This window comes from Carettochelys insculpta, chromosome 8 (assembly GCF_033958435.1).
Source record: "Carettochelys insculpta isolate YL-2023 chromosome 8, ASM3395843v1, whole genome shotgun sequence".
Taxonomy (NCBI): Eukaryota; Metazoa; Chordata; order Testudines; family Carettochelyidae; genus Carettochelys; species Carettochelys insculpta.
Window position 1 is genome coordinate 65,142,736 of NC_134144.1, and position 25,161 is coordinate 65,167,896.

Below are 25,161 nucleotides of genomic sequence, written 5' to 3' on the forward strand. Positions count from 1 at the left end.
ATTTTTCTCTAAAGGAGCTGCTAAACATTGAGCACTTTTGGAAACTTCATGCAGTGGCTTGGTGGGAAATACTGATAAGCACACAGAGGATCCATTGCTAGACCCAGTGTCTTTTTCCAGGCAATTTTATTTTCTGGTCATAGGCTAAGAAATGATTTTTCCTATCTACCTTGGGTACCACTCCCAGGGAATTGTCCATCTTACCCCTTTTAACTGAGACATGTTCTATACCAAGCAGATAAGTCTATCATAGATAGGCAATTCTAGCTATCACAATTGTGTAGCTAGAATAGACTTATTTGCAATCAATGTACCTGTCTGCCTTCTCGTTGACTTCACTTACTACTTGTGATATTTAGGAGTACAGGGATCAACTGTCAACCCCAGACAGTTTGATTTTTGTGCATCTCTACCAGGCGTGTAAAATCAATCTTCCCCATAGTCTAGACATACCCTGAATACCTGCTCCAAGAGCTTCCTCCTTGGAGGCCCTTCTCCTCCAGCAAGTTCCTATTGCTTCCTCTCCCAGAGGACTCCCTGCTCCTCCTGATCCCTCTTGCTTACGGAAAGCTGCCCTAGATATCGCTCCAGGGATTGCCCTGCCCTTATAACTGGCCAAATTGTGAGCACCTGTTCTAGCACAGAGATGCTGGACTTGCTTCATTTCAAGGGGACAGCCATCCTGTGAGATTAGCTCTTTTAAAAAATGGGATCCTGTGTTTGTATGTCTGGGGCCAAATTCTGCTTTCGCAATGTATGTGTGCCATTCCCCACAGCCAAGAAAAGAATTTGTTTCTGTCTGAATAATTGAAGACTGAAAGCCATTTACGCTGAATTTAAAAATAATAGTACCAATGCAACCCAGGTGTCATACAGTTAGAATCTAGTCACTTGAAACCAGCCAGACTGAAAGTGTTTACTGTATGTGTATGTTTGTAGAGATCTTATATATTAGGTTACTTAATCCATCCCCCAAAATTCCAGCGCAGGACTGTTCCCAATAGTATAATTTCTAATTTTTTTACCCTCCTGTTTGCTATGTTGTCAAAGATTTCCACTAGAAGACACAGCCATTATCGTATAGACCTCACTGCCAGAAGGGCTGTTTTTTCCTGATATTCAGCCTAATTTTTTTCTTTTTTCATCCTACAGCATCTAATTATTTCCCTTCATACCACACTGAATAATTCCTTTCTCTCTCTCCCTAGTGTATACTGCAGGCAAATAATCGGGGTGTTCTAAAGCTCCATAGTTATCACAAGCTTTGCTTTAGCTAAGATACACCTATCACTTTCTTTTGATTGGTTGTCATAAATCTGTCCTGTTAAAAAAAAAAAAAGAACGTTGATTTCCAAATACAAAAATAGTTCTATCTCTGTAGCTATTCTAGTGCCATGTGTATTGCTTTGAAAGTTTAGGACTCCGTGCTTTCAGATTTTTTCACTTGTCCTATAAAGTGAATATATGTTTGCACAGACAGTAATAAACCTGAGATTGTTAAAGTACAAATGAATCCCCATTCGTTTGGTATGAACAAATTGTCACAAATTAGCAAGTCAGCACATTTGATCTGAACTTGGGTGTATGAAAAAATTGGTGAAAATAAAATATCACAAAAGGAAAGTCCACAATAGGTTCTTTAAGTGACTACAGTGTCTCTTTGGGCACAATTTTAAAGTAACAAGTGTCTAAAGACTGCAATTGCTGTGAGATGCATCCAGAAGAATATGCTTTGCTAAAGCCCACTAAAATCAAAGGGAAGACTCCGAATGAGTTGATCAGACCTTATATAATGATAACATTTGTTCTAACTGCATGAAGAAAAAATATACCGCTTCTGCCAGTGCATGGGACCTTAGTTACACCTGATCCACCATCTCAAAGAACTTAAAAAAAGTAATAATAATAATCCAGAATAAGAAGCTACTTGTGAGCAACTTTACTCTTCTAATATAATGTAAACTGCAGGAAATAAATGAAACACCAAGAATCTAAGGACAATTTATCTTACTGACATTACCAGAATAGCCAAAGGAATGAAGAGAGAGAGAACAGCATGCACGCAGATCAACATGTAACGTGGCTAAAAGGATATACTAGAGATATCCTGCATAGGCTTCCAAATGCAGAGCCAAGACAAACAGCATTGTTCAGATTAGTCATTGGGTATATCTTAAGCAGCCATTGGTGTATATTTCACATGAAGGTCTTTGTCCTTTCTTTTCTCCTTTCTTTTTAATTTGTCAGATCCTTTGGTGGACTCCTCTTTTAACTCCAATAACACAGTTGTCTTGGACAAGAAGCTGCCTGCTTTCTCCTCTGCATTTCTTATAAAGTGCAACGATGATATTTATTTTGGAACAGCACAGTGGTCAAAGCACATACTTTCAGAGAACAGATGCTTTCATAAACATCTCTACACTGATTGCTAAAATACTGAATTCATAGAATACTAGAAGCAAGGAACTTGAATTTCAGATGTTTTTTATTTGAGAACTCTAGCCATTGTCTTAGCCTTACACACTAATTCGTGTAATTATATAAGTTTGAGTATTTAGGATATTTGAGTTTCTGAAGTATACGTTGTCATTATTGTTTCCATGTTTAGTTCTCCAGTACTTTTTAGTAGGAAACTGCAGTAGCTACTGTAATTATAGAGTTTCTGAAACCTTCTAGTTAAAGCAACAAAAGGAGTCCAGAACCCCAGATGTTTCTGTTTTAATTTAATATATAAGCGACATGGAATTGTATCTAGCAATTTATAAAACCTGAAAAGCTGCTTTTAAATTATATTTTTATTCTGTAACTGAAATGTGCAGTTATGTTTGCTAATGTGAATAAATATTGCCAAATATAAAACCATATCTAAAGTTTGCCCTCTTTCATTTAGAATAGATTTATGAACGCAAGGTCACTTTTCACCATTTATTCTCTTGTTCCTGTGTCACCCACAGCATAAATACAAAGTATGACCCATCTTTGCACATTAGTTGAAAAAGAAGCTGAGTAATTGACTGTCAAGTAATATTTTGTGTTGTTACGACTATAGTCTTCCTTCTCAAATCATTTTTCACCTTCTCTCATTCTCTTCCCCAGTTTCAGCCAGAAACATTTCATCTTGTCTTATTTTAAGATCCAGTTTCCTCTCCCACCATGTGTTTGTTTTCCTTTCAATTTTGAATTTACTTATCTAGACTGTATTATTAGGAAGGAAAATAATGTAATCATAAAAAATAATGCACAGTCCAAATCTGATCCTGCTTCCATTCAAGTCAATGGATCAGTTTCCATATACATTTGTTCAGGGTCTGGGGTTAACGTCCCCATGGGTGGGGAGCACCACAAGCAGGCATCAGAGCAGGGATGGGCAACCAAGACTAGTGAGTGTGTGGGCCTTCTCCATCTCAATGGGTCTCAAGATTTTTATAAAAAAGACAGTCTCCTGGGACAGGTAATTTTTCTAACTGTGCTTGTGTACCTACAAACTGCTGGGTGTGCCAATTGAAAGGTAGCAGTGTTCTGATTGGATTTAGGAGTGCTCAGCTCTCGCAGTCAGTGTCATGTGCAATCATCATGCATCTCACTTCAGGTGACATTGCACTTTGTGCATGTCACTTCAGTAATATTAGTTAAAAAAAAAAAAAGACTGCATGGATAAAAACCAGTAGAATCTGGCAATCCTGCATATGGGCAACAGTAAACAAAATGTCAGGTGGACCAGACATAGAACCCCAGTGGGCTGCAGGTTGTCCACTGTTGTGTCAGAGCATCACAACCACCTTGCTCTTCTCTTGTAGCTAAATGCGTGTTGGCTCCTGGCTAGATCCAATCTACACTGGCTGGGACTGGTAATGATAATGGGGTCTTGATATGGAAGAGGTTGAACTCCACTGAACTACATCATGCACAATGCCAACTAAAGAGTGAACTTTTTCTATGGAAATCTCCATTACAGCACAAAAGCTGTGCCCTGAAATACCTTTTAAGCCCTTCAGGACCTCCTAGCAGTTTAAATGCTCTCAGTTTGTATAATAGAAGTTTCTAGTTTACCAATAAATAAATATATTTCTGAATAAAAATCCAATAATTTCTCCCCCCCTCCCCCCCTCTTTTTTTTGTTCCAGTGTTTCTGGGGGAGAACTCTTTGAACGAATCATCGATGAGGACTTTGAACTGACAGAGAGAGAATGTATTAAATACATGAGACAGATAACAGAAGGAGTTCAGTACATCCATAAGCAGGGCATTGTTCATTTGGACTTGAAACCAGAAAACATTATGTGTGTCAACAAGACTGGTGCAAGAATCAAACTCATTGACTTTGGACTTGCAAGAAGATTAGGTAATAAAACTTTTAACTTCATTATGTTCAAGTGACAAATTATGTGCAGCAGAACAGCCTTATATTTAATGTATACTTTCAATTTAAATCTTCTTATTTTAGAGTAGCATATCAAAACCAAGAAAGAACAAAAATAAGACGTCCATAAGAGAACACATAGTGTGTATCAGTTCTCTGAGACAGTCTTCACTGATATGAATACAAAATGGCAGTCAATTTGTATATATGGCAGTGCTCTCATAAGCTACGTCTACACTGCAGCGATCTGTAGACAGAAGTTACTGTCACAAGATGTCTTCCAACAAAATTTCTCTCAGCAGATCACAGCCACACACAAAAGCAGATTGTTCTGTCCAGCTGCTCTGTCAACAGAGAGTGGGCCGGACTGCCCAGCTGCTCTCTTGACTGAACGGCCAAATGGAAGCACAGCAGACAGGGCTGCTCGGTGACCCAGAAGCCCTGTCTGTCAACAGAAGGCCCTCCCAGAGCATCCATATGGCATTGTTGTTGACAGATTCTCCTGCCTCATGGGAAAGAAGCAAAGGCTGTTGACAAAAGTGCCAAGTTCTGTTGACCGTATGTCAATAGAATGAATTTTTAGTGTGGACGATCCAGGAGTTTTGTCAACAAAACCAGGGTTTTGTCGGCAAAACTCTCTAGTGTAGACATAGCTATAGATCAGAAAGTGACATACACAACAGTCAGAACAGTGGCAGAGATAAGTAACTATATTTATCAAAATAATTTTGAAACACTAGTTCCTTATGGTTGTCCTAATCTGTTGTGTAGTATTGTACATGCTAAACTATGGAAGAGGTAGTTCTATCACTATCCCCTTTTTTGAACTATTTAGAACATTTATTTTGGATGGGAAGTTCCCATATATAGTGTCACTGCAAGGTGGAATCACTTGAGTCTCTACTTGCAATGATGCTCTTCAGTGGCCTCATTGCTAATGCCATTAGTGAGCCTCATATATGTTGAGAAGCTACATAGCAAATAGCTCTACTAATTGAACATCCAAATACTCTTTTCTACAGTGAGTTTGTTTTATTTTGCACTTAGCAGTGGAACAAAAATAATTCCAAGAATTAAAGTAGATATGGGCTGATTGTGAACTTGCTATTCATGTTGGGGAGCAGTTATTTACATACCTAATCCAACTGACTTCTTCATAGGCAATTTAGGTGAATTACCGCTCATAATTGGGAATGAACAAGTCTGCCCACCAAATTTAAGATGTGGCTATGCTCTGGAAAGAGTCTGTGTGAAAGTTGTTGGATAACAAGTTACCAATCTGCTTATTTTATTCACTGAAATAAAAATTGACCAGTCTTTATTCTCCTGTTAGAACTTTGTTGCTCTAAAGTACTGGGTTTTGTTCTGGTTCAAGAGTCATCTCCAGAAATGTCAATTAAGTTCCAGTAGTCAAGTCTTTATTAGTGATGTGTGAAAGACTCCAACTTGACCGTCAGGCTCCAACTAGTAAGTAAGAAACCCATTTACAGGATGGGTTATTAGAGCTGGGGTTGGAAGCCCATCCCACTCTGCCCCCACCCCACCCCCAGCCAGGCAATGGGACACTAGCCTCACGTTAGTCAGCCCCTCAGCAGCCAGCCCTGACTGGGACACCAGCACCATGGCAGCCAGCCCCAGCCAGGACACCAAATGTGCCAGTTATCCAAGTGCTTGATAACCAGGCTTTTACTTTACTTGTAAAGTCTGCAGATTTCATCACTGAGACACAATAAACTTGGAATCCCACAATGGTATTTTTATATTAAGTTTCCCAAATAGCAACTCACCATGAGATCACGATTAGTTTAACCTAAGATTAGCAAAAGAGAGACTGGATTCCCTCTTTACAATGTGCTGTTCATGTTAATAGTTTTTCCATTTTTGGGAAGCATATTGCATGCACCATATCTTTTGTACTGGGTGATGCAAAAATGTGAGTTGGTGCAATCATGTCACATATACCACATATGCAATTATGCCACATTTTTCTCCATTGCAGAAAGATGGTTGTCATGAACACCAGCTTTTATCTTCCTTTGAAAGATGTTGCTTAATTTGTTCATTGCTTTTGCTTGCAAAGAGACATTATGAGCATTTGCCTCTTTTCTCATCTGTGAATCAGACTCACTTCTGATGTTAATCCTTTGCTGAATTGTGAGCAATTCTGTGTAAATCGTTCAGTTTCAAGCTGTGGCATGTGTAGCGTTTTCCACAAAGAGAGAATACTATACTGAACAGTCCACAGGAAGGAAAATAGTACTTTACTGATCAGGAAGACTTTCCCAATATTCAGCTCAGATTTCTTCCTGTAAGAAGAAAACAACTTTTATTAGCAACAGCTCTAACCCTTTCAAGTTATTTTTATGTGAATTTTGTTTAGTTCTGTCTTCTTTACAATTGCCTACTTTACAGATTATAGGCATTCTAATGTAACAATTTTTGATTGTGCTGGAACTGACAATCAAATAGGGGTTAGGACTCTTGCTGAAACTGGAATCTCTCAGTCTAATTTTGCCATCTTTACTCAATCCAAAGGCCTGGTAAAGAGAATGGAAGTGCTAACTAAGTGAGACTGCGTCAATTTGCAATATAATATTAGAGCTTTCTTTTTAATTGTTTTGTAACCAATAAAATCAAATGGATCTTAACTTTAAGCACTTTGATGTAACTGAAATTACTTAAGACCAGTGATCCTTCTCTATTCTGTTTCTTTAGGTCACTAGTTCTCTCATTTTGTCAGAAAATACCAAAGACATAGTGGTATATTTTCCTGGCCTTTTTTGGTGTCCTTAGATGCTCATGTAAAAAATTATTTAAGATAAACTTTGTGGGTTCATAGGATTTGTGTGTGTGTGTGTGCTGTTAAGACATTGTTTTTTGAAAATCAATTTGTTATGCATAGCACAGAAAAAGGCCAGTTTCCAACTAACTTGTCAACACTAGATCTCACTTAAATGGTAACCAAAGCCAGGGTTTTGCCTACGTACCAAGCTTGTAAACAGCACAGAAAAGTTTTGAGATTTTTATTGAGAAGGGTATGTCTGTTTTTGTGTATAGCCAACTCAAAAGTGGTAACTGTCATCTGATATGTTTTAACTGTAAAGGGTATGTTTTCAAAATCCACTTTCAAATCTGTGGACACAATTTTTCATGCTCCGATTTTTTGCATGTGCAGGGATTTATGAGCATTAGCTCAAGTATGGAAGAAACTTGTTTGGGCAGAATTGTTCAAGATTCTGGAAACAGCGCTGAGGTTCCCCAAAAAAAAGGGAAAAAAATATCACTGTTCAGTTACTAGAAACTGAAATCCTTTGCACTGGATGGCCCTGGAGGTCTCTGTTGAATGAAATATGAATACAGGAAAATAAAGGTTTGCTGAATTAATCTGCTATCATCATATATGAGAGAGGAAGAAAGGATTTTGTAGTGTGTAAAGTAACAAAATGAGGGGAATATGAGTGAATTCACTTCGATAGTGCCCAGTGCATACTTGCAGGAGGAAGGGAGAAGGTGAGTGGTTATGGCACAAAACTGATTGTCGCAGGTTTACTTTGTGATCCTTGGGCAGATTACTTAATCTCTCTGAGTTTTGGATTCTTGATCTATAAATTGGGAATACTAATACTTCAATAGGGTCTTGAGAGGTTGCATAATTAAAATTTGTAAAGTGCTTTGAGATCTTTGTATTGAAGGAATTGTGGAAGGGCAAATTACTTATAATTTCTTAACAAAGTGAACTGATGATCATTCAGGAATGATGGTAAATTGTGTCTCTGAGATGGTTCTGGGAAACAAATACATTCTGTAGGAATTTTCTGTTTTGGTGGTCAAGTAAATCCAGTTATAGTCAATTAAATGATTAACCTGATGATAATTTTTTAGTTGTTGAAAGGGTGTGACATGATGTATTCACGGTTTGCACTGGAGTCTATTACAACTGTTTCTTCTCCAATCCCTTGTCTTTCTATTGAGATTGTACTCTCTTCAGGCAGAGACAGTTTCCCTTTTGTATTTGGACAGTACCTAGTACAATAGAGGCCTCAGTCTAGATGTTATCATACGATTAATAAATAATTGTTGTAAGACAGTGGACCTCATTTAAACCAAGCACTGATTGTGCAGGTTATCATGGAATCTGGGCAAGAGCTGGTTTCCCAAACAAAATCTATTTGCTCCAGTATAGCCTGTAAACATTAAGGCCACGTCTACACTAGCAAATTCTTTTGAAATATTTTTTTGAAAGAAGGGGCTCTTGTGAAATATCCAGCAAAGCTTCTACATACAAAAAGTTTTCTTTCAAAATTAAAATGAATGAACGAGGCGCTTCTTTTGAAAGCACTAATCCACCACCGTTTCAGGAAAAGCACCTTCTTTAGAAAGAAAATGTATGTAGATGCTCCACAGGCTTTTCTTTTCTTTTTTCTTTTTGAAAGATCAGTCCTCATGGATTTTTCGATCCCTGGCCTGCTCTTTCAAAAGAGTAGGGACTGTGTGGATGCTGTCTTTCGAAAGAGCAGATCGCTCTTTTGATCTTCGTTTTTGTGTGGCTGCACTCTTTCAAAAGAAGCTCTTTCGGAAGAGATCTTCAAGAGGGACTTGTTTTGAAAGATCACTGTAGCGTAGACATAGCCTGACTTTTGGTCCTTTATGCCCACTTGCATGTTTCCTGATAAGGCCATTTTAAATGGCTTTCAGGGTGTCTCACAGCCTTCTCTAGAAATAGAGGGCAAGGTGCTACTGGACTGCTTGTTATTTCTAGAAGGCTATGTTTACACGTGTTGCTTCTTCCGGAAGCGGCATGGTAATGAGCGGTCCAGAAGATGCTAATGAGGCACAGATGTAAACTTCCTGTGCCTCGTTAGCATATGGCCATGTGGTTCAGAGTCCTGAAGAAGCTCTTACAAACTCCAAAATACACGTGCGGACGCATGGCCTGTGGGGATCTTCCAGAAGGAAGGTTTCCTTCCAGAAGAACCCTGCGGGCCACGTGTCCACACCTGTATTTTGGAGTCTGGAAGAGTTTCTTCAGGACTCTGAACCACGTGGCCATATGCTAATGAAGTGTAGGAAATTTACATTTGCGCCCCATTAGTATCTTTCAGACGGCTCATTCCCATGTGTAGAAGTAGCTGAAATGTTATCTGAAACTGGACATAAGTGTATTACTGATAGTGGTTGTTTCTGCCGGCAACATAGCATGTTTGCTTCTATTCTGTATGAACTTTTATTCCACCCTCATCACTGCAGTATCCACATACCTTCCAGGAGGGCATAAAGTGACCTACACTCTGTCGTGTGATGACTTTTTTTCCCCAGTCTCTTTCTGATTCTCTACCTGAGCATCTTTCAAATATAAACAAATACCAGTGACAAAGCATTGATTTTGGTTGCAAACCATTTTTGTTCACATTTATTACTGTTTCACTTTATTTTACAGTTCAAGTTGAATCCCTCTAATCTTGTACTCTCGGGACCTAACTGGTGCCAGACAAGAAAATTTGCCAGAACCCACGAGGTCAATAATGCCTAGCACATTACCAATGCTTTCACTGCTTCCTGGGCTCTTACAAGACATTTAGAAGTAAATTTACAGCTAAATAACAGCACAGGACACTGAGAGCCAGGACTTCTGGCTGTAAACAAACTTTATGGGACTACAGGAAACTTGGCTACATCTATGATAAGTGGTAATCCAGCTAACTAAAATCATGGTGAATTATAGATGTTGCTGAGCAAGAGAGTTCTGGATTTGAGAGGTTCAGCCTGTATTTGTTGTCCACGCATGAGCCCAGGAAGAGACAAGCTGGTCAAGCTAGTAGCAACTCAGTCAATTAATTACATTTTTGTTGAAGGAGTTTAATAACTAACCCATAAATGTCAGTGCAAACTGTTAACTGTACTTTCAAAAATATGCAACCATTAATGTTTTCCTCTTTCTTCTCAGAAAGTGCAGGTTCGCTGAAAGTTCTCTTTGGGACGCCTGAGTTTGTGGCTCCAGAAGTTATAAACTATGAACCTATTGGATATGCCACAGATATGTGGAGTATAGGAGTTATCTGCTACATCTTGTGAGTACTCTTGCAAGTCTTGGACCAAATCCTGGGAGCTTCTGAGCATGCTCAATTCCTAGTGACTGCAGAGTTGTATTGTTCAGGAGTTTGACTCCTTACGTTTTGTAATCATGAAGTGTAAGATTATCAGTGAACACTAACCTAAGTGGGCCTCAGTGAGACACTGAAGAACCCTTGTTATAAATTTCAGGACTGGAGCCTTCATGAGTTTAGCCATCCACAACTGCACTTTTCTTTCTGGGGTTTCAGAAAAATACAGCTTACTGAAAGAATGATAAATTAACATAAGCCAGCAGCAGTCTGTAGTCACTTAATAAGGCATTGTAAAAGTGCCTTTCGTGTTGTCTTTAAATATTTTTCATTCCCTGCTATTTAAAAGGAACACTTTTCTATCTTGAAATCAACATCTGTTTCCTTACGTGTACCATAACTTATTGAAGGGTTGCTGCCACCAGCGATGTTACTTACCTTAAAAATCAGAGCACTGAAACATTTATGGTAGAAAAGGAATATGGATGGATTATGTGTATTTAGCAAATTTACACCAATAAAAATGACCAGTTACATTCTGAGTTTTTCCATTCCTGACTATGTCGAAAGTTTTTAAGATAAACTAACAAATCCCAATAATGTTGTCCCAGTTTTGGAAAGATTTTAGTGCATTATTTTATGTCCACCATTGGATAAACTAATTAATTGTTATAAACAGTTTTTATCAAAATAATGCAAATGTTAGGTTGATTGCAGGTTCTGCTTAGGTGGTGTTTATATGTAAGTGATTGATTACATACATTTACAAAATCTTCCACGTGATATTTCTATGGGAGGATATAGGTGAACAGAGTTTTGCTTCTTGCATGCAAAGAACAGAAATTATTTGACTCTAACTTTGACATGCTCAAGTTTAACGTTATGGGGAAAAAATACAATAACTCAGTGGGGAATTGTTTCTTTCTGCCTTTCTGATCACAGTATCACACTCTAATATAAGTCTATTTACTTGTGATTCTGTAACAGGGTTGCTCTGTGTTCATGAAACATTTCATTTTAGTAACAGGGAAAGGGTTAGATGGGTTCCTCCAGATCTGCCCACTCACTATGATAGGTGGCCCATTACCCATCTGATTACAAGGGAGGTAGGACTGGTTTTCTAGTAGGAATGCTCCAGATCTAGAGTGTTGGCTGAAGAGTCCTAAACTATGTACCCTAGGAGCAGGCATGCTTGTGGAAGAAGGTTTGCGCAGAACTTTATCTTAATATTCATGTGTTGATAAAGCCAAAGTGCACACTATATGACTGCACGGTGTGTCAGCGTTGCCTGAAAATACGTTGTGATAGCACTTAACCAGTTAACCTTTAAAACATAGGGCCTACCACCCAGCCCGCTGCATGGCCCCACCACAGCCATGGCAGGGCTGCTCTGGTCTGGTGTGGCTGGCTGCTGCCTGAATTCAGCAAAAAAGGCCAGTTAGCCAGTAAGCATGCTGGTAAGCCTCATGCTTACTGATATGCTTATTGGTTAACCCAGGAGTCAGCAATCTTTTTGAGGCAGAGTGCCAAAATTTGACCTTTTGTCCTCTGCATTCTGCCCCAGTGGTGGCGATGCTTTTTTAAAGTCACTAATAATCCTACTTTCAATAGCTTCATTAATAAACAGTAAAGCTCTGCAGTTTATTTAGGTGGTAGTTAGTACAACTGCCCTTTTTGGGGCACTTGTTCTTTTGTTAATCCACAAGCAGCATGTCTTTGAGCAAGCTCCTAGCTGCATGGGGGAGGAGGGTTGGGGCTGAGCTCCTGCCTCAAGTGCAGATGAAAATTGCCTAGCAAGCCACTCTTGGCACCCATGCTGGGATTTGCTGACCCCTGGGTTAACCAGTTAACAGTCCTAAAAGGAACGAGGGCAGGTGGCATATGCAGAGCAGCTGCGGGCAGAGGATTTTAGATGGTTGTAATAAACCTAGTAAACTTTCTTTGGAAAACTCCTTCATCAGCATTTAGATTGTAAACTTGTTTGGAGGCAGATGTTGTCTCTCTGTTCTGTATTTATACAGCACCTAGCATAGGGCAGGCATTTTGCCAGATTGAAGCTGCTAGGCAGTACTGCAATAATAATAATAATAATAATAATAATAAATAGATAAATAAATAAATTTATTTCAGTGTCTGATAGATCTTGCTGTTTAGGATTTTTTTCTGGACATTTGTAACTATATTCAGTTCCTTCATTTCCTCTCATTCTTGTTGCCTATTCTTCAGTAATATCCCCTTCAGCAATTTCTCTCCTCCCTTGGTAAGGACAACTGCAATGTAACACTGATTACATTTGGCACTTACATAGCACTGGTCTCCAGTTATTTTTTTTATGCTTTTCATGTCCAGTCCTTCTTACTTATCCTAAATAAATAATTCACCTCTATCACTGCATCATTTTGCTTTGAATTTTGTCCATTGTATCTATACCTTACTGCTTGTCTTCCTGTTTGATCTTACTTGATGTCCTATTCTACTTCATAATCCTGGCCCATCATCTTTAGTTGATCTACTGACTTTTAATTAACATGTCACAAAAATTGTGAGTTGTGTAAATCATCTCCATTTACATTTATTTTTCAGAGTTTCTCTTTGTGCTTATAATAAGCTTTGTCTAATTGGAGCATAGCCTTGATAAATTCTTTCCAGCTGTTTATATTCCATTTACTCTTGCAGGCATTGCAGAATTTTTGTTTTTACTATTCCTGGCTCTTTTCTGATGAGTCCTTTTGGACAGCTGGAATGCCAACATTTGTAACATCAGATTCCTTTTTAAATTTTGTTATTATTTCAGTGCAAAATTCAGGTTGAGAAGTCAGTTGTGTGTATACATTACTATAAGATGCAACTTGTTTTTCTGGTGCCAAGACATCTGGATTAGAGCAGGCCTGGATTTACTTTTGCTGATTCACTTTCCACTTACTTCCAGTAATTCAACTCATTTTATTAGTCCCATTTGTGCTATTTCTTTTGAAAGTAGCAGAGCTCTGTTAAATCATAACTTTCCTCTCAGTTATAAGATTGGTTAGGATTTCCAGTACATCATATGCAATTATACCATGAATTCTTTTTTTCAGGATTGCCCTGCAGTTGGCAGAACATGGTACGCATGCTCACTCAATCCTTCATAATCTCATAATACTAGCTCTCAGATTCTATCTTTTTATTTGTGGTGATTGATCATTGTTTCCATTGTCTTCTTGATTTAGTGGAAAGATTTTTCTCCATTGCTCCCTTTCTCAGCTGGTGTGGTGTACTTCAGGACATGGATAACTGGATACATTTAGGTCACTGATTTAAATCTGGCCTAAATCAACAGTAAAGACATAAGCATAGCTAACTCAAGCTGAGGAGCTAATAAAGTATCCTCAAGTTGTTGTGATTTGTGTTTTTCAAAATGAAAGCAAATTAGGTACGTTTTCTGATTTTCCTGGTGTTTAGTGCCTTTAGCCTATTCTGAAGAAACCAGTGCGATCACCAGAGCCCGTTCCGTTCTTCATATCTCTCCTGAGACTTCCAGCACTGGCATCAGCTGGTGCCAAATGTGGTAGAGGTTGTTTTGTTACATAAGGTTATGTTCATTACCAAAGGAACTGGGAGCATCAACTACATTCATGTTCTAGCTACCAGAATTAAATTACTCTCTTATCTCCTGTGAGGTTATGATCATGTTTGCCCAAGTGCTTATTTCAAATTACCTGGAAGGGTTACTAGAACCAGTATGTTTGGTTCAGTCTAACAGCATGTCTGTTTTATTCATTTGTCATTGGCAATATGTTAAAAGGATTCTTAAAGTGGAGATCAGCATCCTTGAAGTCCAATCACAGGATATGTTGAGCATAGGAGGCAATACTCAGTAAGTGATTCTGTGAGTTGCTGAGCATGCTCAGTTCTTCTTTGAGTGGTCCCCATGGGTGCTCCACAGTAGGTGTCGGGCTCGCCCCGGCGCCGCAGATCGGAAATCTTTAGCAGTCTCTGTTGGGTCGCGCATGCGCCGATGCGCGCCGTTCCTTCGCGCGCCTTCGGTCACGTGCGCGATCCGGTCCCCGCCAGTTCCTTCTCAACCGCCAACGGCTGCAGACGGATTCCACTTCGGCTCCAACGCCTGAGAAAGATAAAACTATCTCTTAATTTTGTTAATCTTGTTAACAGTTATTACTTTGATAGTTTAGTTAGCATTGTTAAAGTTGTTTCGTTAAATGTAGATATAGTTAAAAAAAAAAAAAAAAAGGGGGGGGGGGGAGAAAGAGGAGAATGGAGGCGGCCGCCTTAAGCGGTCTGCCATCCTAGAAGCCGTGAACGTTGTCTTTTTGCCAGGACTGATTAGCTGTTAAGTGCCCTATTAACATTCAAAGACTAAATGCCTGGGCCGAGATGTCTTTGCCGGGGTTTAAGAAATGTGCGTCATGCCGTGAGGCCATGCCTGCCTCAGATGGGCATAGCAAGTGCATTCGTTGCCTCGGGGAGACCCACATTCCACAAAAGTGTCCTCACTGTTCCAAGCTCACGGCCAGAGCCAGAAAAGACAGGGAGATAAGGCTGAAAATGATTTTATTTGATAAGGCCCTCCAACCTGCACCATCGGAGAAGCCCCATAAGGAGGGGCCCTCAGGATCGCACAAGAGGAAGGCAGCTTCCCTAACCTCCTCTGTACAAAAGAAAAGGAAGCTTTCTCCAGCTTGATCCTTGCCGGTAACACCTGTGAGCAGGATGAGTGGAGCACAGGGCTCTGACCCGCAGGCTGCTCAAAGCAGGATGACCGTAGCGCACGCAGCTGCGCCGGGGCTTCCGACCATTAAGCAGTCGGCACCGGGAGTGCCGCAGGCACTGGCATCGGCGGCACTAACTCCCACGGCACCAAGCCCTGGGGCACTGATGGCGCCGGAGCAGGGTGCCCGGCACGGGACCCAACGGTGCTGGAGGAAGCTATCCACGTGGTGCCATGCACAGGGGCACCAAGGACGGCACCCACAACGGCGCCGAGGTCCCTGGCACAGGAGGGTGCGGCGCCTGCTCTGCAGGGATGGGGAAAAGCAAAGGCCAAAACACGGCACTGCAGCCCATCCCCAGAGGCCACCGCATTGCCGTTATCGCCTCGCTCCCCCCCAGAAATACATCAGGCAGCAACTCCAATGGCCTGCTTCAGACCTCCTTCCCCGTTCCTTCAACCACCATCCCCCTGGCTCAGACAACCTTCACCAATCTTCAGTAGGGACCCCTATGAATACTATCACAGAGCATCCCAACCGCTATCAGCGTCATCACAGAGGTCACGCTCATCTAGACCCCATGTGTACGTTTTCCGATCATGGTCTAGATCCCCATCACCAGGCCCTTGCCCCTGCTGTTAGGGCTGTCCCTACCATACTGAACACCGGCACAGGGGGTCCGGGTCCAGGTCCAGGTCCAGGGGCGGATCCGCACCCACACCTCGCCAACACCCCTTCACACAGTCTCACTCCATGAGAAGGACGCAGCCTCCCCAGGCGGATGTTGGTCCACAGGCCCTGGACCTCCCCTCTGAATCCTCAAAAGGGCAAGCATATGAGCAAATCCAGGAATCGGAGGAATTAGGGGAGGTATGTCGTAGCGATGCCTCTTCATCCTCCCCAGATGAGGGGACTGTCCCTGGGGATATTTCCCCCCCGGACGACCTTAGGCAATTCCAAGAACTATTCAAGAGGGTAGCACAAACACAGGACATTCACATAGCAGAGGTGCAGGAGAAACATCATAAACTCCTGAAAAATTTAAGACCCCTGACTTCATCTAAGATCGCTGTCCCACTAGATGAAGCGATTATGGAATCAGCCACCAACATATGGCAGACTCCAACCACTACCCCTCCCACAAATAAGAGGGTGGATAAGAAATACTTTGTTCCAGCCAAGGGCATGAAATTCCTGTTTAGCCACCCCCAACCAAATTCCCTGGTAGTCAAATCATCAGAGCAGAGATCCAAGACACCCCAATATAAATAAGAAGGATCAGAAAAAGATGCAAGGAAATTAGACACATTCGGTAGGAAAGTCTATTCCTCTTCTACCTTACTACTCAGAATGACAAACTATGCAGCACACCTGTCAAACCACAACTTTGACAATTATTCCAGACTTGTTTCGCTCATGGATTTCCTTCCAGAGGATAAGAAACCAGTGCTAAAAGCGATCGTCCAAGAGGGCGACGCAGCCTCACGAACAGGAGTCCAGATTGCCCTGGACGTGGCAGACATGGCAGCACGCTCCACAGCCACAGCAGTGGTAATGCGTAGGGAATCGTGGCTCCAGACATCCGGCATTCCCAGAGATCTGCAAACAAAAATCATAGACCTTCCATTTGATAAACAGAAGTTATTTGCAGATTCAACTGACTCGGTCCTACACTCCAGCAAGGACTCAAGAACCACACTTAGGACCCTGGGTATATATACCCCTCCATACAGGAGGAAGAAGTTTTACCCCCAGCAAAGGCGCTACGCTTATCAACCTCAGCGTACACAATGCCAACGGAGTTATGACCAAGGGCGCCACCACCAGCAGCATGCCATGCACCGGGTGTTCAATGAGGATACACGCCTATCAACAGCAGTCCTATCAAGGGCAAGCTGCACATAAGTGGACACCCATCTCCTTAATTGGGGTCACTGCTGGGTAGTCACCTACTGTGGAGCACCCACAGGGACCACTCGAAGAAGGAAGAGAAGTTACTCACCTGTGTAGTAACGATGGTTCTTCGAGATGTGTCCCTGTGGGTGCTCCACTACCCACCCATCATCCCCGCTTCGGATCTCTGTTTTCGTGTTTTTCAGAAGCATCCGGGGCAGTTGGTCAAGGAACTGGCGGGGACCGGATCGTGCATGTGACCGAAGGTGCGCAAAGGAACAGCGCGCATCGGCGCATGTGCGACCCGACAGAGACTGCTAAAGATTTCCGATCTGCGGCACCAGAGCAAGCCCGACACCTACTGTGGAGCACCCATGGGGACACATCTCGAAGAACCATTGTTACTACGCAGGTGAGTAACTTTTCTGTTCTTCTGATTAATCATGGTCTTTCTGCAGGAATTACTGGGTGAAATTCTATGGGGTGTGTTGTGCAGGAGCTCAGGCTAGATGATCTAATGGTTCCTTCTGGACTTAACATCTGTGAATATAGGAACTCAGGACAGGCTCATAAATACTGAGCATTGTCAAGAGAGTAAAATATGTCAGTGCTTTACTTAAATTGGAAATTGTGAAAGTGTTTAAACAAATTATTCTTAGTATGCCAGAAAGATGCCTGGTTAAGTAGCTGGAAAAATGTTTTCAGTACACAGCCTGGTATTTCTCTATTAGTATGATCATAGCATAAACTCAGAATTAATTTTCGTGGGCAGACACAGCTCATTTTTATCACTTAGTTTTAGCATTCCAAAAAGGGCATTGTTTCCATAGTCTGTCAAACAAATTGCTATGCATTTATAACTTTAAATGGCTATTAAGCAACTGAGTCCCCAGGTCAAGAAGTTATGTGATAGAGATAAGCGCAGCTGGCTGCTGCCAATTTTTGGTTTTGTTTTGTTTTCTGAATACATACAAAGATACCACCTTCTTTACGGATATTCCCAAGGCAAATCAACTGACTCTCCCTTTAACTCTGAAGTAAAGGAACAGTTACTGAGGCCTGGTAAACGCTCAACAGTATAGTAGGTCCAGAAGTGGGAAAGCTTGATTGTTTACAAGTTTTAAGCCACAGTATTTTTGTAGTACTAGTTGGAAAATACAGAATAAAGGAGATAAATAAATAAATTTGGGTTGCTGCCACATGTCATTTAATATGTACAGTAAATAAATCAATTCAAATGAATACATTTTAGAGTTTACCAACCATTCCTATATGTCAGCTGTTCCCAAACTATGTTCCGGCAAAACACTGGTGTACCGTGAGCTATTGCAAAGTGTTCCACCAGTGAAATTTCCCCCATTCTCAGGGGAAAAAATAAATTTTGGGATGCAATTTGCTTTCTACAGTTTTGCTCACCGCTGGCTTAGACCTACAGTAACGCGTGGCTCAACCCCCCTAGCCCCAGCTCAACCTCCTGGCCCCACGCAGCCCCGGGTGAAACCTCCCAGCCCAGTGCAGCCGTGGCTCAAACCCCTGGGCCCCAGCTCAAACCCCTTCGCCTCAAGATGCTGCTGCTCAAACCCTAGCCTCCAAGCACTCTGCAGGACAGTGGTGCCCCTCTCCCACCATTACCCTTAGTTAGGCCTGAGAGGTTGCTGCAGACCAGTGAAGTTGCTGTCTCAGGGCATTATTATAGCTCTCCCAGCCCCTATTAGTATTAGAACGGATAAACCAAGCATGAAAAATCTAGTCTTTTGTGTAATATTAAGGAGTCTTAACCTCACATAAATGGGCCTGCCTACGTGTGTCACTCTGTCAAAAAATCTGTGTAATAATATTTGTGGAGGTTGGCCAAAGGTCACATTTGCAATCAAATACTGATGAAGAGTGGGATTTTCCTCCTACAGTGACCACGCTATCAGAGAGGTAGCCGTGTTAGTCTGTGTCTTTGACGACAACTAGAAGTCCTGTGGCACCTTATAGACTAACAGATATTTTGGAGCATAAGCTTTTGTGGGCAAAGACCCACTTCGTGCATCTGACGAAAAGGGTCTTTGCCCACGAAAGCTTATGCTCCAAAATATCTGTAAAGTCTATAAGGTGCCACAGGACTTCTTGTTGTTCTCAATGACCACACTAGTATTTTTTTCATGAAGCTGAATCAAATGGAAAGACAAGACGTGCACTTTTTAATGCTGACAAAAGCTTGTTCGTAAGCACATCCTAGAGCACATCCTTAATCAAGGCCAGAAATTCTGCATCAATAACTTATCTAATGACGTTTGCTGGTGAAGCATGAAGGGAAAATAGAATCCACCTCAGTCTCCAACAGCCGTACTAGCTCTGCAGTGCTGCAAGGAGTTAAAAATAAAAAACAGCATATAATGGTGAAGTTAGCTGTCACTCATTCTTCACATTTTCTGTGAATATGTTTGGAGTTAACGTCACATTTTAATCTAGTGTTTTTTAAACCCAGTGAGTTTCCACTAATTACAGCCTTGAGTCAGCAAAGCTTGTGACCATGCAATTTGAAGAACAAAAGGACAGATTGAATTTCTCTAATCTGGAACTCTCATGTCCAGAAAACTCCATAATTCAGCATGATTTTAATTAGCTGGACAACCCCTTATCATGGATGTGGCCAAGTCTTCTGTGGTCCCATAAATTTCAGTGTTCTGTGCTACTATTTAACTGTAACTTATCCCTAAATGTCATGCAGGAGCCCAGTAAGCAGTGAAAGTGGTGGTAATGTGCTAGAAAATATTGACTTCCCGTCATCTGGAAAATTCTCTCGTCTAGCACTAGTCAGGTCCTGAGAGTGCCGGACAAAAGAGGTTCAATGTGTAGTCCCATTGACTTCAACAGGGCTGCTCAAGAGCTTAATGTTACATGCTAAGCGTTTCCGGGATCTGAGCGTGAACTTTTCACATCTGAGTCTGTATAGTACTACAGTTCTCTCTTGGTCATAATTTTAGGTGAAGTATATCAGATGGGCAAAAGAGGTATGCAAATGAGGTATAAATCAAAAATGCAAATAAGGTGAAGATTTGCATATCTGGCACCTCATTTGTGTATTCTTATTTCTAAAGAGCTTCTTTTGAAAGAAGAAAACCAGTGTAGACACTGCTCTTTCAAAAGTAAACCCCATATTTCAAAGAATTCTTCTTCCCTTTTTTTATAGGAAGAACGATTCTTTCGAAGATGGGGTTTACTTTCGATAGAGCAGTGTCTGCACTGGTTTTCTTCTCTCAAAAGAAGAGCTTTTGAAATAAGAATATGCAAATGAGGTGCCCGATATGCAAACCTGCACCTCATTTGCATTGTTGATTTCCCTCATTTGCATACCTCTTTCAAAAGAGGAATGCAAGTGTAGACACAGCCAGTAAGTGTCAGAATGAAAGCTGAAAACACACAGCCAAAGATCTAGGCAAGTGCCCTCTACAGGTTGAACCTCTCTAGTCCTGCATGCTGGGGACTTGACTGGTGTCGAATGAGAGAATTTGCTGGACCGCAGGAGGTCAGTATTGTCTCACAGCATTGCCAACACTTGCACTGCTTACTGGGCTCTTAGAAGACATTTAGGGGTAAATTACAGCTAAATAACAGCACAGAACACTGGAAGCCAGGACTGGTGGATTTGAACAAACTTTATGGGACCTTAGGAAACTTGGCCACATCTATGATAACTGGTCATCCAGATAGTTAAAACCATTATAGATGTTGCTGGACGAGAGAGTTCCGGATTAGAGAGCTTCAGTCTGTACTACAGTTATTTAAAAGACAAGGCATTCAGAGGGCTTGATTCCAAACCCTTTGCCCTAAAGCTTAATATAGCGTTAGAGTCTTCCCCTTCCTAATGCCTCTCCCTCCAATTAGTGTTTTTGTAAGACAGTAATCTTAAAGACATTGAGTCCAAGCATATTGAAAAAATAGCTTAGTCTGAGTTGCCCTCTAGTGGTAATTTTTCTAAACAGCAGTAGTTTAGCAAGTCCTTAAACTAAATGGAAGGCAACCTGTTTGAAATAGCAGTATGACAAGGAGGATGAGGTAATATCCTTTAGGGACAAAATTCTGTTGGTGAGAGAGATTTCTAAAGCTCATCTCTCTCTCCAACAGAAGGTGGTACAATAAAAAGTATTACCTCACCCTAATATTATTACTAAAAGATATTACTTCTCTCCAATATCCTGTGACTGACTCCATTACCTTCCTTAGGAATGTTTTTAAATGAACGTGCTTTGTGTATGCAGTTGGGCCAAGTTTTTGCTGTGGTGTCAGGCTCATGGACAGCGTGTCTCCCATGTTGATTCCCAATGTACTCACAGGAGGAAGTGTGAGCAATAGAAAGAGAGGGAGTTCTTGCAAGGTTGTGCAGCTTCAGTGACAGCTGGCCAGGAGCAGGATGGTCACACATCACAGAGCATACTAGGTAATGATCATGAGGGTAGGGGAAGAGAGCACAGAGTCTGGGACCAAGCCTCTCTCACCCATCCTGCCCTAGAGCAGAGAGGATAGGTCAATTTCCTGGCTGCCAGAGTGACAGGGAGCCAGGAACCAGGGGGCAGCCTGGTTCCCGGCTCCCTGACACTTGTGGGACCCAAGAAACTGACCAGCTGGGCCTGCTGCAGCCTGGCTTCTGGCTCCCCTCCACTTGCAGAGAGGGGAAGCTGAGCAGGGCAGCAGCCTTGGTCAGTTTACTGGCTCCAGCCAGTGGAGTGGAGCTGGGAACCAAGGGCAGCCTGGCTCCCGCCTCCTGTAACTAACTAGGGCTGCTGCCCTGCTCAGTTTCCTGGCTCTGCAAATGGAAGGGAGCTGAGAGGCAGGCCACCATCTGGTTCCCAGCTCCCTGCCACTCTGGCGACTGGAAAACTGACTCCTGACTTATGGCTGCCGCCCCTACAGGAGTGGTTTCCCACTCTTGTGAGGAGCAGCAGTCATGTTAACCCGAGACACGTGCAACTTGATTGTGTGTATCTCGAGGGTTTACTGTAGTTGGGTCTTTGCATTTCCTTAATAACCATGTCTGCCCCAGAATTTGAAAACTAACATTCTAGACGCTTCTTTGCTTTACTCTAGCGTCTGGATTAACCCTTTCGTTTACCAAGTTAAAAACAGGCTTTGCAGAAATGTTTGAATCCTAGTGCTTCGTCATATTAGTGACGAGCCAAAACTGGAATATGGACAACTCCAAACTCTTGAAATGACTTGGATTCAGATCCAGATCTGACCCATGTGGCTTATATCTGAAAGGGAATAAACTGAATCCCGGCGTATAAATGTTCCTCAATGTCAGAAAAGTTCAGATCAGTATCAGAACTTTTTAGCTTGGGCCCATTTCTCTTCTTGAATTTGCTATATAATTATAGAAATGGATCATTAAGGCCTTCTTTGACCTGCCTGCAGTTGATTTTTAGATGCAATAATACTGTGATATCATTATTTACATAACTGTTAGTGTATAGTGTCACTTAAAGTGCAGCTCTACTCTAAAAAGATATTCTGTAAAAAGAGCCTGATGAAGTCCCCTATTTGTGTGTCTCTCTCTCCCCCTCAGTGACTACAAATTAAATTTGCTCAGTGCAAGCATGTTTCTTCTAATTGTAGGCCCTGCAAACTCAACCTCTTGTATAAGAAACCAGCTCAGTGATTTCATTCTGATGCCCCATCATCAGTACTAACTCTGAAAGACAAATTAAGTCTTCAGATACATTTGTGCAACTTGATTGCATAGTGAGGTTGTATCATTATAACTAGCCCTGTAATCAATGTTTAGAAAAGAACTTACTTAGGCCATGTCTACACTAGCCCGGAAGATTGACCTGCTCAGGATTGATCTTCCAGGGTTTGATTTTGTGCGTCTAGTATTGGCTTGCAGAATTGACCCCTCAGGGGTCACAGTCAACCCTGGTACTCGTGAGGTGTGAGGAGTAAGGGGGGTCAACAGGAGAAACTCTCCCATCAACCTCGTTCAGTAGGGACGGCCAAGTATCGAATGCAGATAGGTCGATTCTAGGTATGCGGTTGCTGTAGCTAGCACTGCATTGTTGTGGTCGACTTACTTTGCCTAGTGTAGATGTAGACTTAGTGTCTGAGAGAGAACAGGATCCAGCTCTCACTCTTGGATATGTTGGCCTTGCCTGAGCAGAAGTAAAAGACATGCATATCTTACTTCAGTCACTAAAGTTCACAAATAAGACTGAGGATACACAAGAAGCAGATCTGCTGAGTTATGGTATAGCCTTGGCATAGTCATTATCTGAGGGGAACTGAACTTTCTACCTTGAAAACTATTATGATAAAAAAAAACTTTTAACATTTCATCTTTACCTAACTACTGTAGTTTCTCCCCACCACCCAAAAATGGGGGAGGAGTGAAAAAGAAGAGACTCTTCCTTTTAGCTTTGGGTATTTAAATTATAGTCGTCTTCCCATTTTATTTTGCCTATATATCAACTTTCAAATATATTAAGTTGACATGTGACTTCTACTGATACAGATTTTCAGAAAGCAAAGAGATGGTACATGGGAGGTTAACTGTTGTCTGCGGATGTTCATGTAAAGACTGACACTCTTTTGTTTCTTTGTTCTTTTATCTCCAGGGTCAGTGGACTTTCTCCTTTCATGGGGGACAATGACAATGAAACTTTAGCCAATGTTACCTCAGCAACGTGGGACTTTGATGATGAAGCTTTTGATGAAATCTCTGATGATGCCAAGGACTTTATCAGCAATCTGCTAAAGAAAGACATGAAGTAAGACCATTGAATTTGAAATATTTTGCACTTTCATATTTAACTGAACTTGTACACCTCTTGTTCCCATGCTCTGGAAATCCTTTTTTAAAAAAAAAAACAAAAAAAAACACCTGGGGCAGCATTGAATAAGGAATGCTGAATGATCCTATACTGCTGTGTCTTGGGGTTCATCACCACAGCTGTCATTCACTTGATGCTGCACAGACTGGAATGGAGGGCTTTAAGTGTCTTCTCATTCTTTTCACTACTAGCCTCAATGATGGACTCTCATGCCAGATTAATGCTCCTGATTTCTTTAACCAGACTTTGACATGACAATACATTTCCTATGACTCTGATAATGTTCACTTTCACAAAAAACATGTCCCACCACCTTTTTATTAATCATATTTATAGTAGTGCCCAAAGACTCCAGTCACAAGTGAGACCCCATTTTTGTGAACATTGAACATACGTAGGGAAGAGACAATTCTGTCTGGGGGAGCTTAGAATCTAAATGATACAAAGCAAAGGGTTTCACACCTGTGATGCCGACAGACCTGGGTTGCCGGCCCCAGGGATCAAACCTGTGAGTATAGAGGCTAAAGCCCTGCACTCTACCATGTGAGCTAAAGGTGAACTGGCTCTCAGCTGAGGCTGTAGACCAGAGACTTCACTCACCCCAGATGAGGTCTCAGTGCCTCTGGGTACTATACACCCATACCATGTAAACAAGTGAATATGGAGGTGAACTGCCACAGCTTTGTTAAACGTGTATTTGTTAAATTCTATTTAACGGGTCGGAGAGGTAGTGTGAGGCATGGTAAGAACAGAATAGATTGTAAGAGTGAGTGAGTAAAAAAGGAAAAGGAGCAGCGATTATTCTGCATGTGCTACACAATGATCAGCAAGCAGTGTTGTTAGGCATTGCAGCAGAGATATTTATACTGTGACTATAATGTATGACTCTTTTTTGACAATATTTTATTACTATTTTTTTCCAATGTGTAGCCTGCTCCAAAAAAGCCTTTAAAATCTGTTACGTGGATAGCAAGTAGCCACAGATAGTAAGCACTTGTCTCAGTAAGTCTAGTTTAGTAAAAGATCTACAAAGATCTACTGCTTAAAAAGGAAAAAAGGAAAACAGTAACCTAAATGCAAATTGGTTTTATCCTGTGTATTGGCAACACTGACTTAATCTCTTTACATGAAAACAGGAGCCGCTTAGATTGCACTAAATGTCTTCAGCATCCTTGGCTGCAAAAAGATACCAAAAACATGGAAGCCAAAAAACTTTCCAAAGATAGGATGAAGAAATATATGGCCAGAAGAAAATGGCAGGTAATAAAGAGAGCAAGGAAGTG

At 41.4% G+C, this 25,161-nt stretch overlaps 1 protein-coding gene across 5 annotated transcripts in view; it reads left to right on the forward strand.

Moving 5' to 3' along the window:
- Positions 1 to 25,161, forward strand: part of MYLK (myosin light chain kinase) — a 309,641-nt gene that overhangs the window by 278,203 nt on the left and 6,277 nt on the right. For 4 of the 5 annotated variants that reach the window (XM_075000996.1, XM_075000995.1, XM_075000998.1 and 1 more), the window contains 4 exons: positions 4,125 to 4,342; positions 10,305 to 10,428; positions 23,663 to 23,815; positions 25,015 to 25,138. In XM_075000996.1, the coding sequence (XP_074857097.1) occupies positions 4,125 to 4,342; positions 10,305 to 10,428; positions 23,663 to 23,815; positions 25,015 to 25,138 (619 nt within the window). Of the gene's footprint in view, positions 1 to 2,247; positions 2,863 to 4,124; positions 4,343 to 10,304; positions 10,429 to 23,662; positions 23,816 to 25,014; positions 25,139 to 25,161 lie in introns of those variants that run through there. The other variant, XM_075000997.1, reaches the window with a different exon arrangement.